The 13,270-nt window shown below is 45.9% G+C and overlaps 1 protein-coding gene across 1 annotated transcript in view; it reads right to left on the reverse strand.

Annotated features, from left to right (window-relative positions):
* The window catches only part of ABCA13 (ATP binding cassette subfamily A member 13), a 929,477-nt gene that overhangs the window by 216,785 nt on the left and 699,422 nt on the right, over positions 1-13,270 (reverse strand). The window contains exon 45 of the mRNA XM_029587089.1: positions 10,325-10,440. Within this exon, the coding sequence (XP_029442949.1) occupies positions 10,325-10,440 (116 nt within the window). The remainder of the gene's footprint in view (positions 1-10,324; positions 10,441-13,270) is intronic.

The following is a 13,270-nucleotide window of genomic DNA, read 5'->3' on the forward strand; positions in this document are numbered from 1 at the left end:
AAACAGTCCCAGAGGGATGGAGAGCTTTGGATGTGGGCCTGGAGGTTCTGATTGGCCAGGTGCCACTGCGGCCTCAGAGTCCTTTGGGTTCTGTGCATCTGTAAGCATGCCAAGGGACGGTTGTGGCCATGTGGCCCAACAGCCTCAACATGTGCTGAGCTGACACCTGCTGGCTCTGTTGAATCACTGCTGCTATGGACATCAAGGTGGCTGCCCTGGAGTGTGGCAGGAAGGCTTTTGTCTGAGCCATGTCTAGCAGTGTTCCTATGAAATCTAATTGAGGAGATGAGCTGAAATGGGACTTTGTGTAGTTGATTTCGAACTCTAGTGACTCCAACACCTGGAGGGTCAAGCGCATGGACCAATCTGCCCCTGCCTGAGAGGTGCTCTTGAACAGCCAATTGTCCAAATAAGGGAAAACATGCACTTTCAGCCTGTGGAGGTGCACCCCACAATGGCCAGGCATTTTGTAAAGACATGTGGAGCTGACACTAGCCCGAATGACAACATTCTGTACAGGAAGTGCTGTTTTCCTACCACAAATCTGAGATACTTCCTGTGACTTGGGAAGATCTCGATGTGAGTGTACACGTCCTTTAAATCAAGGGAGCAAAGCCGGTCCCCTTTTTGCAGGAGGGGAATCAGGGTGCCCAGAGAAATCATCTTGAACTTTTCTTTTCTGAGAAACTTGTTCAAGGCGCTCTGGTCTAGGATGGAACGGAGTCCCCCTGTTCTCTTTGGAATCAGGAAGGACCGGGAGTAGAATCCCTGCACTTTTTGCCTTGTTGGGACAGGTTTGACTGCTCTGGCCTTTAAGAGGGCGGAGAACTCCCTTAACAGTACCTCCTGATGCACTATTGGTCCACAAAATGGGCATGGAGGAGAATTTGGTAAGATACCCAATAAGTTCAATTGGTACCCTTAACAGACAATGGACAGAACCCACTGGTCCAAGGTTATACTGGCCACCGTGAATCGCGAAGAATTGTAGGATCCAGTGTCAAGGGTACGGGCAGCTGGCTTATGCTCCCTATGATCCGGTCAAAACCCCATCCCAGGGTTTGGCTGGGGAGCCAGCTGGGGCTTGAGAGCTTTCTGCTGCCTGGGCAGGCCACGAGAGCTCACCTTCTGTGAATGGGAGTGAGCGGCTGGAGGATAGTACTTCCTCTGCCAGTAGAAAATCTCCTCGGACCCTGCCTCGCAGACCTCCTGGCTGAGGAGGGAGTGTCTGAAGTGCTGGAAGAGAAATGCTGGAGGGTCTCATGGTGATCCTGCAACTGGGCCACCGTGTCCCTCACTTTATCTCTGAAGAGATTCTCTCCTGTGCACGACAGGTCAGCGAGGAGATCTGAGGCCCGCAGCTATGTCATTCTGCGGGTGCCAATTCCTGTTGCAGAGACAATCGGTGTTGTCTCAAAATCATGTTGGTTAACCGAACCTCATGTTTCCATGCTCCAGGCTCAGAGACACAGTACTAAAAAGGTGTCTTGCTGCTGTTGAGACAAACGCTCGGCCGCTTCCTGCACCTGCTTCCAGAGGTTGTACAAGTATTGACGCATATAGAGCTGGTAGGAAGCAGGCAATAAGCATGGCCCCCTGGAGCACCTTCCTCCCAAGAGCATCCATCACTCTATGATCCTTCCCTGGGGGGCACTGAGGAATGGATCCGAGTGTCCTTGGCCCTCTCAAGAGCAGATTTGACCACAACTGACTGGTGTGCCAGCTGATGCTTTTCAAATCCGGTAGCTTGTTAGATGAGGTAAACTCCATCCATCTTCCGGTTTACGGGAGGTACTGTGAGGGGGAGCTCCCAGATCTCAGCAGAAACTCCTTAAAGATCTCATGTACCAGGACCACCACAATCTCTTTAGGAGCCTCCATGAACTGTAGGGTTTCCAGCATTTTTTATCTGGCGTCCTCCTCCATCATTAACTGAAAAGGGATGGCCTCAGCCATCACCCACACAAAACCTGTGAAGGTCATGTCCTTCAGTGGAGACTTCCTTCATTCTTCTGGAGGAGATGGTTCTAAGGGAAGACCCTCCAAGTCTTTGGAGGAGGATTCCGCAGAGTCATCCTCCCAGAGGTCATATGTGGCCTCAGCCTCACTGTAATCCACAAGAAATGGGGCCCTAGGTGCTTGGCCTTCACCCAGAGGCATCAGCACCAGTGGCACTGGTGCCAGCACTGGCAAAGCTGAACAGGGGGCTGCAGGCCTTGGTGTACCTGCTGGCCTCAATGGAACTTCCTCCTAGGAGCACCGGATCGGTGGGGGGAGGCATCGGTGCCCCACTTGGAACCAGCACCAACTGTGTCTGTATCACACTGATTAGCAGTTGAGCATTTCCAGCAGCGGTTCCAGCAGGGAGCGTGTGGGTATCGGCACTGTCGGTGCTACTGACTCAATGCCCTGTAGGGCCTACTTGACTGCCAGCTGGACTTTGCGTTCCAACTCCTTCTCGAAAATTGCTGATGCCAAAACTGACTGGGAGGCAGGAGTGGTGGCCAAATCTTTTTTGGATCCCCGAGGTGGATCGTCATCTGATACCAGGACCAGTGGAGACTGTCATGGATCCCCGGCATCAATGGAAGATGGACACTCCTCGCTGCAGGGTCACTTTGGGGGCATCACATCTTGCACCTATGCTGACCTGAACCCAATACCATGCATCAAAGGTGAATGGTGCCGGTGCTTCCTTGGCTTCCCTCAGTGCTAGGCTGGTCTTTCCCCAGTGCAGAGGTCGATGGTGATGAACCCGATTGTCCTCAACCTGGAAGAGACCGATATGGGCCGGTCCAATGTGTCCCTATACACCAGCAGCATCGACGGGACCGACAGCCCCACTGATGTCGAGGGCTCGGTGTCAACAGGTGTGGCTCCAGATGCGGCTTCGGCGAGGATGCTGCCAATGCCGATGTCGATGGCTCAGATTTTCTTGACCCGAAGTGCTTCTCCTCTTGTCGAGTCGAGCGCAATGCCCCTTCGAGGTCATCTGGTCGCACAAGCAACAACCCCAAACGTCATGCAATGCCTCCAGGCATAGGATACACACATCGTGTGGGTCCATAATGGACATAGTTCTCGAGCCCTGGGGGCATTGATGGAAACCAGATGTGGCCATGTCGATAAGAGGGGGAAAAAATGACAGGCGAGGATGGCGGGTGACCAATGCCAGTAGCCATCGAAGCACCACAGCCATGGGGGAAATGGAGGCGAAAATAAACTTACCGAACCATTGAAAAACCTGACTGAGAGGCTAGAAGGAACCAGAGAGGGACCTGCATTGAAGAAAAATGCAAAAACCCAAGGGCAGGCATTATTTCTGAGCATAAAATGTGTGGATTGGGTGCACTTTTTTTTCAGTATCTGGGGTGAATGACTAATAGCCTCATCAACATGCATTTGCATGTGATGAGCACTATTAGTTTCAGGGAGAGGGGGGGGTGGTTTGAACACGTGTAATGGACGCGCTAAACCCCTTATTGTATAAGGGGTTGTGGACGAGAGTCCAAAACACACGTCCAACCTGGGTTAAACAGTGCGCTCAGCTGAGCGCATATAATAAATGGGCAAAGAATTGGTTTCCAATATATACAAATGTTTCTCATTCATATTCATTGTGGATACTTTGAAAACCCAACTGACGATAGAGTCTCCAGGGCAGATTTAAGAAGCCTGGCTTACAGACTGCAGAGGAGTGTTAAACAGCAAATCTGGAGGGTTGCAAAGCAGTCTAGTTTTTAGCACATCCCTAATGAAAATGCATGAGAAATAGTTGCACACAATGGAGGCAGCGTATACAAATATTTTTCATGCATATGCATTATGGATGTCCTGAAAATCTAACCATTTTTTGGTCTGCCAGTAATGCAGTTTGACATCCTTGTGCTACTGGTTGCATGCATACTTCTGTTATACTTAGAATGGTCCATAATCAATGCCAGTGGAAAGCTGTCCAGCCGCCCTAGGCAGTGATATCGTCATGTGATCTCTCTCTCTCACACTCTCTCTTTCTGAAATTGCACACAACAAACAACCCAAGCTCCATGCCTCATCTGTGCAACTTCTCATCTCGACTGTCCTTTCAAAACTGCCACCCTTACCAACTAATCTGCTGCCCCACCCACTTCTGGAGCCCTAAATCTTTGACTACCCTGCCTAATGTTTCTGCAGGACCTGTCCGTTATACCTGCCTAAAGGCAGAGCAGCAAGTTGAGAACCAGGGAAGCCAAAGTTCAAATCCTGCTGTCCTTCCTTGTCACCCTGGGCAAGTCACTTCATCTCTATGTCCTCTGGTACAAACAAGAAGCCTAACTTTCAAACCTATTCATTTGTGCAGATAACTGAACTAGCAGAGATTTATTCTAATATTTTATAAATTGTGCAGTGGGAGATGCACATTTTAGAAAATAGAATCTACTTCTCCTCTGAAAATACACACAAATATTTCCAGTGCAAAGAAAACACTTACTTTACCAACTTTATAAACATACCTGCGAATATTTTAAGCATGAAAAAGAATATAGCATGTGCACATAATAAACGTGATTTATACACAGTGGCAAGTACAATATTTTATAAACTATGGGCCGGATTTTAAATGCCCTGCGCGCCAGCGGCCTATTTTGCATAGGCTGCTGGCGCACACAGAGCCCCGGGACTTACGCACGTCCCGGGGCTTTGTAAAATGGGCGTGTCGGGGCATGTCCTAAATGACGAGGCGTTTTGGGGGCGTGACACGGCGTTGCAGGGGCGGGCCCGGGGGCTTGGCACCGGCCCGGGGGCGTGGTCAAGGCCTTCGGACCAGCCCCCGGGTCGGGTGATGGTGCTGGCGCGCGCAGATTTACGTCTGCTTTTAGCAGGCATAAATCGTGCAACAAAGGTAAGGGGGGGCTTTAGATAGGGCCGGGGGAGGAGGGGAAGGTGGGGGGAGGGCCCTTGCGCGCGCCTACCCCGGATTTTATAAGATACACGCAGCTACGCGCGTATCTTATAAAATCCAGCGTACTTTTGTTCGCGCCTGGTGCGTGAACAAAGGTACGCGCTCGCGCAAAATTATAAAATCTACCCCTATGTGTATAAATCATTTAGAAAAAGATTTGTGCAACTTTGAAATCAATAGTTTGCCAATACCTCTGCCAGTTTACCCAGTCTGTCTCCAGTTTACTTTGAACCACCACCAGTTCACCCAGGCTTTCCACCCAAAAATTGCAGACAAGAGACTGAGACAAATCCAATTTCACTTACACTAGAAAATTAGCAGGTTAAAATTATACAAATACATTTGACAATTTATATACATAGGAACGGTAACTTTCAAATGGGCGCAGGCCATTAAACTAGGGGTTTTTGGAGGACCTACCTCTAGACTGGGCAAACTGGTGGTCGAACATGTGAAACTGGTCATGGCATGGACATGTGCCTATGTTATTTTATAACATAACGCGTGTATATTATAAAATAGCCGCATCCCTGGGCACGCGCCGATGCACATGCCTCAATGTGCGCCCACGTGCCCCTTTGAAAGTTACCGTCTTACTGCCTGATTCACTAAGGCTTTACTCCCATTCCGTGTCTATGAGAAAATACCTTGATGAATCAGGTCCTTAGATTGTAAGCCCTGTGAGGATAGGGAAATATCTACAGAACCTGAATGTAATCTATTTTGAAGTGCCAAAGAGAGGAATAAAAAAAGCTTGGGAAAAAAAAATGTAAATAGGGTAATTCTCTGCCATAGAGAGGAACAACTGTGGATACCATCAGGCCTAAATTATTGAAAAGTCTGGCTCCAGACCTTTGCTATGAAACTTGCCACGAATAAAAAGTACAAGTGGGAAAGTTGAACCAGCTTTCTCTGTGGGTAGATTATTGCTGGAAAAGTACATGCAAAGATTTGAAAATGCTGTCTATGCATGCACTTTTTCTCCTTTGGCCTAAATACATCCTTGGGAATGCCTCATCATGCGACTAAAAGTAAGGGCATTGTGGAACAATGGGCAGACTTTTAACTGCATTAAGGGAGTGCAAATTTTACCTGTGCAAAAAAAAAATCACATTGAAAATTGTCCTCACTACATATATACAGTAGCTATTACAGGCCACTGCTCTTAAACTAACAAAATGCCTGAAAGAAAAAAAGACCCAAACATGTAGAAACAAAAATTGTATAGGTGATACCAGTTTATTGGAATAACAATAGATTTCAGATTGGTTTTCCAAGGTTAAAACCATTCATCAGGCCTAAATTTAGGAGAATTCTCAGCTGAAAACAGCTAATCTCCAAAATTTGGCTGAAAATAGACTCCTAATTTAGGACCTAATTTACTTACGGGCGGATTTTAAAAGCCCTGCTCGCGTAAATCCGCCCGGATTTACGCGAGCAGGGCCTTGCGCGCTGGCGCGCCTATTTTCCATAGCCCGTCGGCGCGCGCAGAACCCCGGGACGCGCGTAGGTCCCGGGGTTTTTGGACGGGGGCGTGTCGGGGGCGGGGCCGAATGATGCGGTGTTTTGGGGGCGGGAAGCGGCGTTTCGGGGGCGCGCCGGGGGCGTGGTTTCGGGCCGGGGCGTTCCGGGGGCGTGGCCGCACCCTCCGGAACCGCCCCCGGGTCGGGTCTCGGCCTGCCAGCAGCCCGCTGGCGCGCGTGGATTTACGTCTCCCTCCGGAAGGCGTAAATCCATGGATAAAGGTGGGGGGGGTTTAGATAGGGCCGGAGGGGTGGGTTAGGTAGAGGAAGGGAGGGGGAAGGTGAGGGGAGGGCAAAAGAGAGTTCCCTCCGAGGTCGCTCCGATTTTGGAGCGGCCTCGGAGGGAACGGAGGCAGGCTGCGCGGCTCGGCGCACGCCGGCTGCCCAAAATCGGCAGCCTTGTGCGCGCCGATCCAGGATTTTAGAGGATACGCGTGGCTATGCGCGTATCTTATAAAATCCAGCGTACTTTTATTTGCGCCTGCTGCGCAAACAAAAGTACGCGATCGCGCAGTTTTTAAAAATCTACCCCTAAGGATTTTCTCCCTCTCTGTGTCTATGCGAAAAATACTTAGTAAATGAGTTTCTTAAGTCCCTAAAGGTAGAGGCTCAGCATTTTTTTTAATATCTGCCTCACATATATTTAGGTACCTAAAACTTAGGCTCCTACATTAAGGCCTGCTATTCATTAACCTATTTATGTATTTATTCATTCGTTCATTTATTTGGTTTTAGCTTATGCTTACCACTGGCAGCCCAAGGTGAGTTACATTCAGGTGCTGTAGGTATTTCCCTATCCCCTAGGCCTCATAACCTAAGGTAGCTGAGGCAATGGAGGGTGAAGTGACTTGCCCAAGGTCACTAGGAGAGTGAGCACCTAGATTAAGGTTCCTAAGGCCTAGATTCATCATTTTGCAATAAATATAGCAAAAATAGCACTTGCTATAAAAAAAAAGGGGCATGATAATTTTCCTGATAATGCTTAGCATAGCTATTTTATGACAACATGTTCTCTCTGTCTAGCTTGATTGCAGCTAGGTAGAGAGTGCATCAAGCTAGGTAGAGAGAACATGGTACAAATCTACTCTTTGTTCAGCTTTCATCACTCCAAATCACATTAAATCTTCACTGCTGGTAGCTATGCTGTTCATACGTATGACTGTGCATGTAAAACTGCCCCCTAAACCCCTACTCACCCCAGATTCCTAGTGCCCCCTCTTACAGTAGTATAAAGAACTCAAAAATCAGTGGGCCTTCACAGAGGCTCTGGCTCTCTCTTTCTTCTTTCCTCCCCCCTCTCCCTCTGCCCTCTCCCCTCCTCTTCCTCTCACCTCCCAAAACGGGATTTGCAATACATTCTCTATCAAGTGTAACGCTATCGCAGACATAACACTCAGGAAAAAGGTGTAGTTATTTCCAGCGTTAAATCCCACGATAGCGTGCATTACGTTATCGCACATAGGGTTAGATTTTAAAAGACGCACGCGCACATGTTATAAAATCCGGGGTTGGCATGCACAAGGGGGTGCACAATTGTGTACCTTGCGTGCACCCTGCCTTCCTCTGTTCCCTCCCCTCTAACCTAACCTTCCCACCCCTTCACCTAATCTTCCCCCCATCTAGCCCTACTCTAACCCCCCGACTCTTAACTTACCTTTTGCTCCTGCCTCCGGCCCTAATGCCCGCGATAATGTCCTAATGCACCCCTAAGTTAGGTGCCTAATGCTGAAAATCAGAGCTAAGCTCTTAACATTTTTTCCTGCCCTAACTCTATCCCCATAGCCATCCATTTTTTAAGATCCTATGGGGCAGATGTAATAAAACCCACACTGAAATCGGCGCTATTTTCTGTACGTATTTTTTTTGGGGCGCACGGGGCAAAAACAGGAGGCCCAGCAGGATGTAATAAAGGAATGGCATGCAAATGAGTACAAGCAAACAAAGCCCTCGCAAGACCAAATAACCGCACAAATACCCATACAAGCCTTGGCCAGGGAAGCAGGGATACAGTGCGTCTACGCTGTTTTATTAATTTAAAAAAATAGGCGGCCTCAGCAGCAGCTTCTGGAGTCCCAGAGTGGCTGCAGCGGTCTCTCTGGCCACCCACTCTGGCTCCCAACTCACATGGCCTGTCTCCTCTTGGCTGCCCGGAGCTTCCTTCCAGGCTTTCAAAAATAAAAAATAAATAAAAACACTGTAGCCATGCTACCCAAGCCCTACAGACACCAGCCTTTATCATTTCAGGACAATTTCTGCCAGCTGAATTGGGGCACACTTCTACCTGCCACCGACAGACCTCATAGACTCAGGCAAAACCAGGGCACTAGAGCAGGTAAATATTACTATTTGTATCTACATTTCATCCTCTAAATTACATACAAAAAACAAACCTATCCTGAAATCCATGGCTTGACTGATTCTGCTGCATATTTCAGTGCATATACGGCACCTGTATCAGATTTCCCTGTTGGGCATGTATGCACTTGTTTTGATAGAAGGGCAATTAATTATATTACAGCAATGCATGCTCTTTTGCATGAGTAAACGCCTGGTTTCTGTTGGAGAATACAGGACAGAGCTGCTATATATACACTGAAATATGCAGTAGAATCACTCAGCAGCAATGGCAGGAAAATGCTTTAATTTAACTCCCGCCCTGACCCATTGCTAAAAGCCCTGCTTAAAAAAACACATGCTAACCATTTTCCCTGCTAGCTGGCTCCCTGAATTTCCAGTTAATAGATGCCTCCTTTACATGCCATTTGCATGCACTTGTGCAAAACCTGCCATGGTTTTTTGAGCGAGTTTGTGTGCGCGTTTTTTTCACACTGAACGCGTTTCAGTGTGGGAGAACTTGCACAATAACACACACAAAAACCTGCATATGGTTTACCGCGGATTATTTCATTGGCTCCTAAATTTAGGTACCAAGCCCTAGCAAATTTTCAAAAGGGTCAAATTAAGGCCCTAACTCACAAAGTTAGGCCCCTAAATCCATTGAAAATCAGCTTTTTAATTTCCTATATGGTCATCTTAAAAAAAGAGGTCTGTTTGAGTTCTAAACTGTAATTGTAATTTATACAAACAAAGAAGCTCTGGGGCAGAATAGGTAAGGCAGTATAGAGAGAACTATTTTTGCTGCAATTATTTTGCAACAGGGACATAAAAAAATGATTAGGTACCAAATCTGCCAACTGTGTAAACTGTTTTTACAGGCAGTATAATAAGTTAAATAAATAAATAAATAAATAAATAAATAAATAAATAAATAATTGTGTTGCTGCAGAATAACCTGTTTGTGTTGCTAATGAGCTTTTCAAACTCCATAGCACTATTTGCAGCAAACAGAATTGTGGATATTAACGACAAGGAACATTAATACCAACTTGTTTGGCCCTCCCCCCATGAGGCTATATTTTAGACATATTAAACTCTATGAGAGGTAAAGCCAAGCTAGAACTTCAATTGTCAATGAAACAATGCTGAGTTCCGACCCTTCTGGGAAATTCATAGCCAACTTTATTACTGCTTTTTTTTTTTTTTTTTAGCTCCCCGCTCTGTCCTGAAGTGAAGATAACACAGAATCAATCTTAAACAGCCAACCTGTATAAAAAACCTGTGAACAGCATGAGCAACTCCCAAAGACATTTCCCGTGCCTGGCTAATTAAGAATGAACCAATCCCCCACAGAGCCCTCAGCATCATGAGCCAGCTTGTTCTCTCGGTTTCCTAAATTAAAGCATAATAGCTCATGAGGAAAAAAAATCATGGCGCCAACAGCAGGTGCAGGCAAACCTAAAAGATTTCTACGTGAGGGAGAACAAACCGTAATTCCTGAGCAGCATTTCCAATCACATACCCGAAGAGTATCAGCAGGAGAGCAGTGGCTGCCAAGTTCTCTCGGAAAGTGAAGGCTGTTAGTTGGAAGGCAGCAATAACACAGACGCACAGGCCAACTGGAACCAGATACAACAGCTAGAGAGAAGCAAAACAGCAATACTTAGAATCGGCAAAGGGGTACTAAGAAACTCGGCTGCAGCATCAGACTTTGCAGTAGCTTTTCTTTTTGTCCATTTACTTGGGTCTTACTTAGTAGAATGTTTTGTTCTAAATTGGAAATAATCGTTTCTAAATAAGGCACATTTTCCGAAAGGGTAGCAGAATTTCCCCAAAGTGTTTTATTGTCTGCAGCTTACAGTAATAATGTGCCAAGCATGGCATGTCTAAACGAGGAGGTTTTGTTCTGTTTTTCTCTTTTTTTTTTTTTTAACTGAGACCCCCATTGTTATTTGTTAACAGTGATGACTACATTATTTTCACGTGTATAGGAGACAAAGACAGTGCACATTTAGCTATAAGAATGCCCAGGTCCTTGATGTGCTTTCTTTAATCCTTGTCATTTGCTGCACAAGTAAGAATCATGCTATAAGGATATGCATTTATTTAAACGAATGCAAAAACTTCAACAAATGAGGCCATTTTTGGTTCATTCCAAATAGCTTCTTCCCTAAAGTTTTCAGGTATTTTCGTATTCATTACATTGTAAAATAAAATTAGGCCTCTTGCAGCCCTGGAAACCCCCTACTGCCCTGTAAAAAGTGAAGCAGGACCCAGATCTGCTTGGCTGGGCCTTCCTTGGCTTCTCCTTTCTCACTCCTAGCCCCTCCCCCCCCCCCCCGTTTAAATCTGCCAGAGCCTGGAAGCTCCCACCCTGGCCCCCACATATCCCTTTCCCAGGTCCCTGAAATTCCTAAAAAATAGAAGCAAAGTTCATTCGCTCACTTCCAGGGCCCACCTGGAGGACAGAGCTAAAGTGACATCAGTTTGGCGCAATACTCCAAGTAGACTATGCCATTTTTTAAGTTCTAGTTTCCAGGCAGGACTAAGTGGGCTTTTCTCCTGTCCTTTTGGACTTTGTAGGAACTCTCCAGGCCTAGAAGATTTAAATGGGGGGGGGGGGGGGGGAAGAGAAGCCCAGGTAGGCTCAGATCCCAGGCTAGATTAGCATTGTGGACCAGGAGCAGAGGACTAGAGTTGGTGAGCCCTTCTCTTTTGATCCTACTCCTAGATTTCATTCCATTTTGCAGTAAAATATGGCAACTTTTAAAAAAATGCTCCAACTAATTAGATGACCTTGCAAGAGTTTATGAATCAGAGGAAAATCTGGAAATGCCCCAACCTCACATTTTTTTTCACATTTCTATTTTACATAAATATATTTTATTATTTTACTTTTTGGAATAAAAAGTACAGCTTTGCTTTTGGTATGGTTCTGCCCATTTTAAATGGTGTTAATAAGCCCATGCTTTGGCAATGCATGTTACTGTAATTATTTAGAAATGAAGGTTAACAAACAGAAACCAAAAAAAAAAAAAGGTGATTCCTTTTTATTGGATTAACTTAACACTTTCCTTGACTAGCTTTCAGTGAGTAATTCTCATTCCTCAGGTAAAACTACAATGAGCAAAAATGACATAACCAGAAAATATGTGAATCTTAAAAGGCATTTCAATAATATGAAGAGGGGGTGGGGGTGAGGGTGTTTATGGGTGATCAGAAGGTGATAATTTTATAGCTCATAAAGAATTAAGTAACCTAGGTTTTTGCTGAGTCTTTTTTTTGTCAGTTCAGAAGTATCAGACCACTATCATTCTTGTGGGGTTGGGGGGGTTAGATCATTAATGAGAGGGCTTGGGCTGCTCAGGATATAATTATACTTTTTGGAGAAGTCCAGGGTTGATGGGAAACTAGAATGGATAAAATGTCCCTGCTAATTGGCCCTTACTCTTCAGGTCAGTTAGCATGGGGAATTTTGAGAGGTAGTGTGATTACTAACAATAACAATTTAACAGCTGCTCTGAGGCAAGGGTTAAATTTTAGGCCTTAGCAGACATTTGTAAAATAGTTCATGGGAAAACAAAAGAAAGGAAAATGGGTTCCAATTTTCGTTCCTTGAATACCACAGATCAATCCAGACTCCCAGGTTTTGCATCCCTGCTGGCAGATGGAGACAGAGAAAGTCTCACTGACACTGCTACATTACCTAGTGTTCCACTTGTAGTTTCTCCTGTACCCAAGCCAAGATGATATCAGCACTAAGAACCTTGAATGCAAACTCCCACAACGAGCAGAAAGAAGGTGAAGTTGCAACAAAATGGAAACTCATTCCCAGAAAATAAAGAAAATAACAGCATTGAAACCACCAATAATTCTGCATTGTATGCAAACCATCAGTATTGAGTGGAAGATTCTCTGTCCTCTCCAATGGGGGCAACTCTGGACTGATCTGTGGTAGTCCAGGAATGAAAATTAACAAGTAAGAACCAATTTTCCTTTCCTGTTTTCAGTCCAGATCAGTCTTAAGGTCCCACCCCCTATGTAGGGTGGGACCTTAAGAGTCCTGCTTGTAGAATAATCTCACCAAAACAAATGGAAGCCAGCGTTCCAACATCCAAGCGATAAAATCTAACAAAAGCGTACAATGACTTCCAAGTAGCCTCCCTGCAAATCTTCTGCAGACACCTGCTGGAATTTGGTCCAAGAGGTCACCTGAGAATGTGCTGAGGAAGCCCTTAATCTCTCAAGCACAGGGCAACCCTTAGATATATAAGCCGAGCCAATCACCTCCTTTAGCCAATGCACAATTGCAGCCTTTGATGCCTTACACCCCTTCTTTGGACTATTCCATAGTATATAGAGGTGATCCATTCTCTGGAAATTATTAGTAACCTTCAGTTACCTCAATAATGCTCATCTTACATCTAAGAGCTTAAGCTCCCTCGCGTGAAGTGTGGAGGAATCTGAA

This window comes from Rhinatrema bivittatum, chromosome 2 (assembly GCF_901001135.1).
Source record: "Rhinatrema bivittatum chromosome 2, aRhiBiv1.1, whole genome shotgun sequence".
NCBI lineage: Eukaryota > Metazoa > Chordata > Amphibia > Gymnophiona > Rhinatrematidae > Rhinatrema > Rhinatrema bivittatum.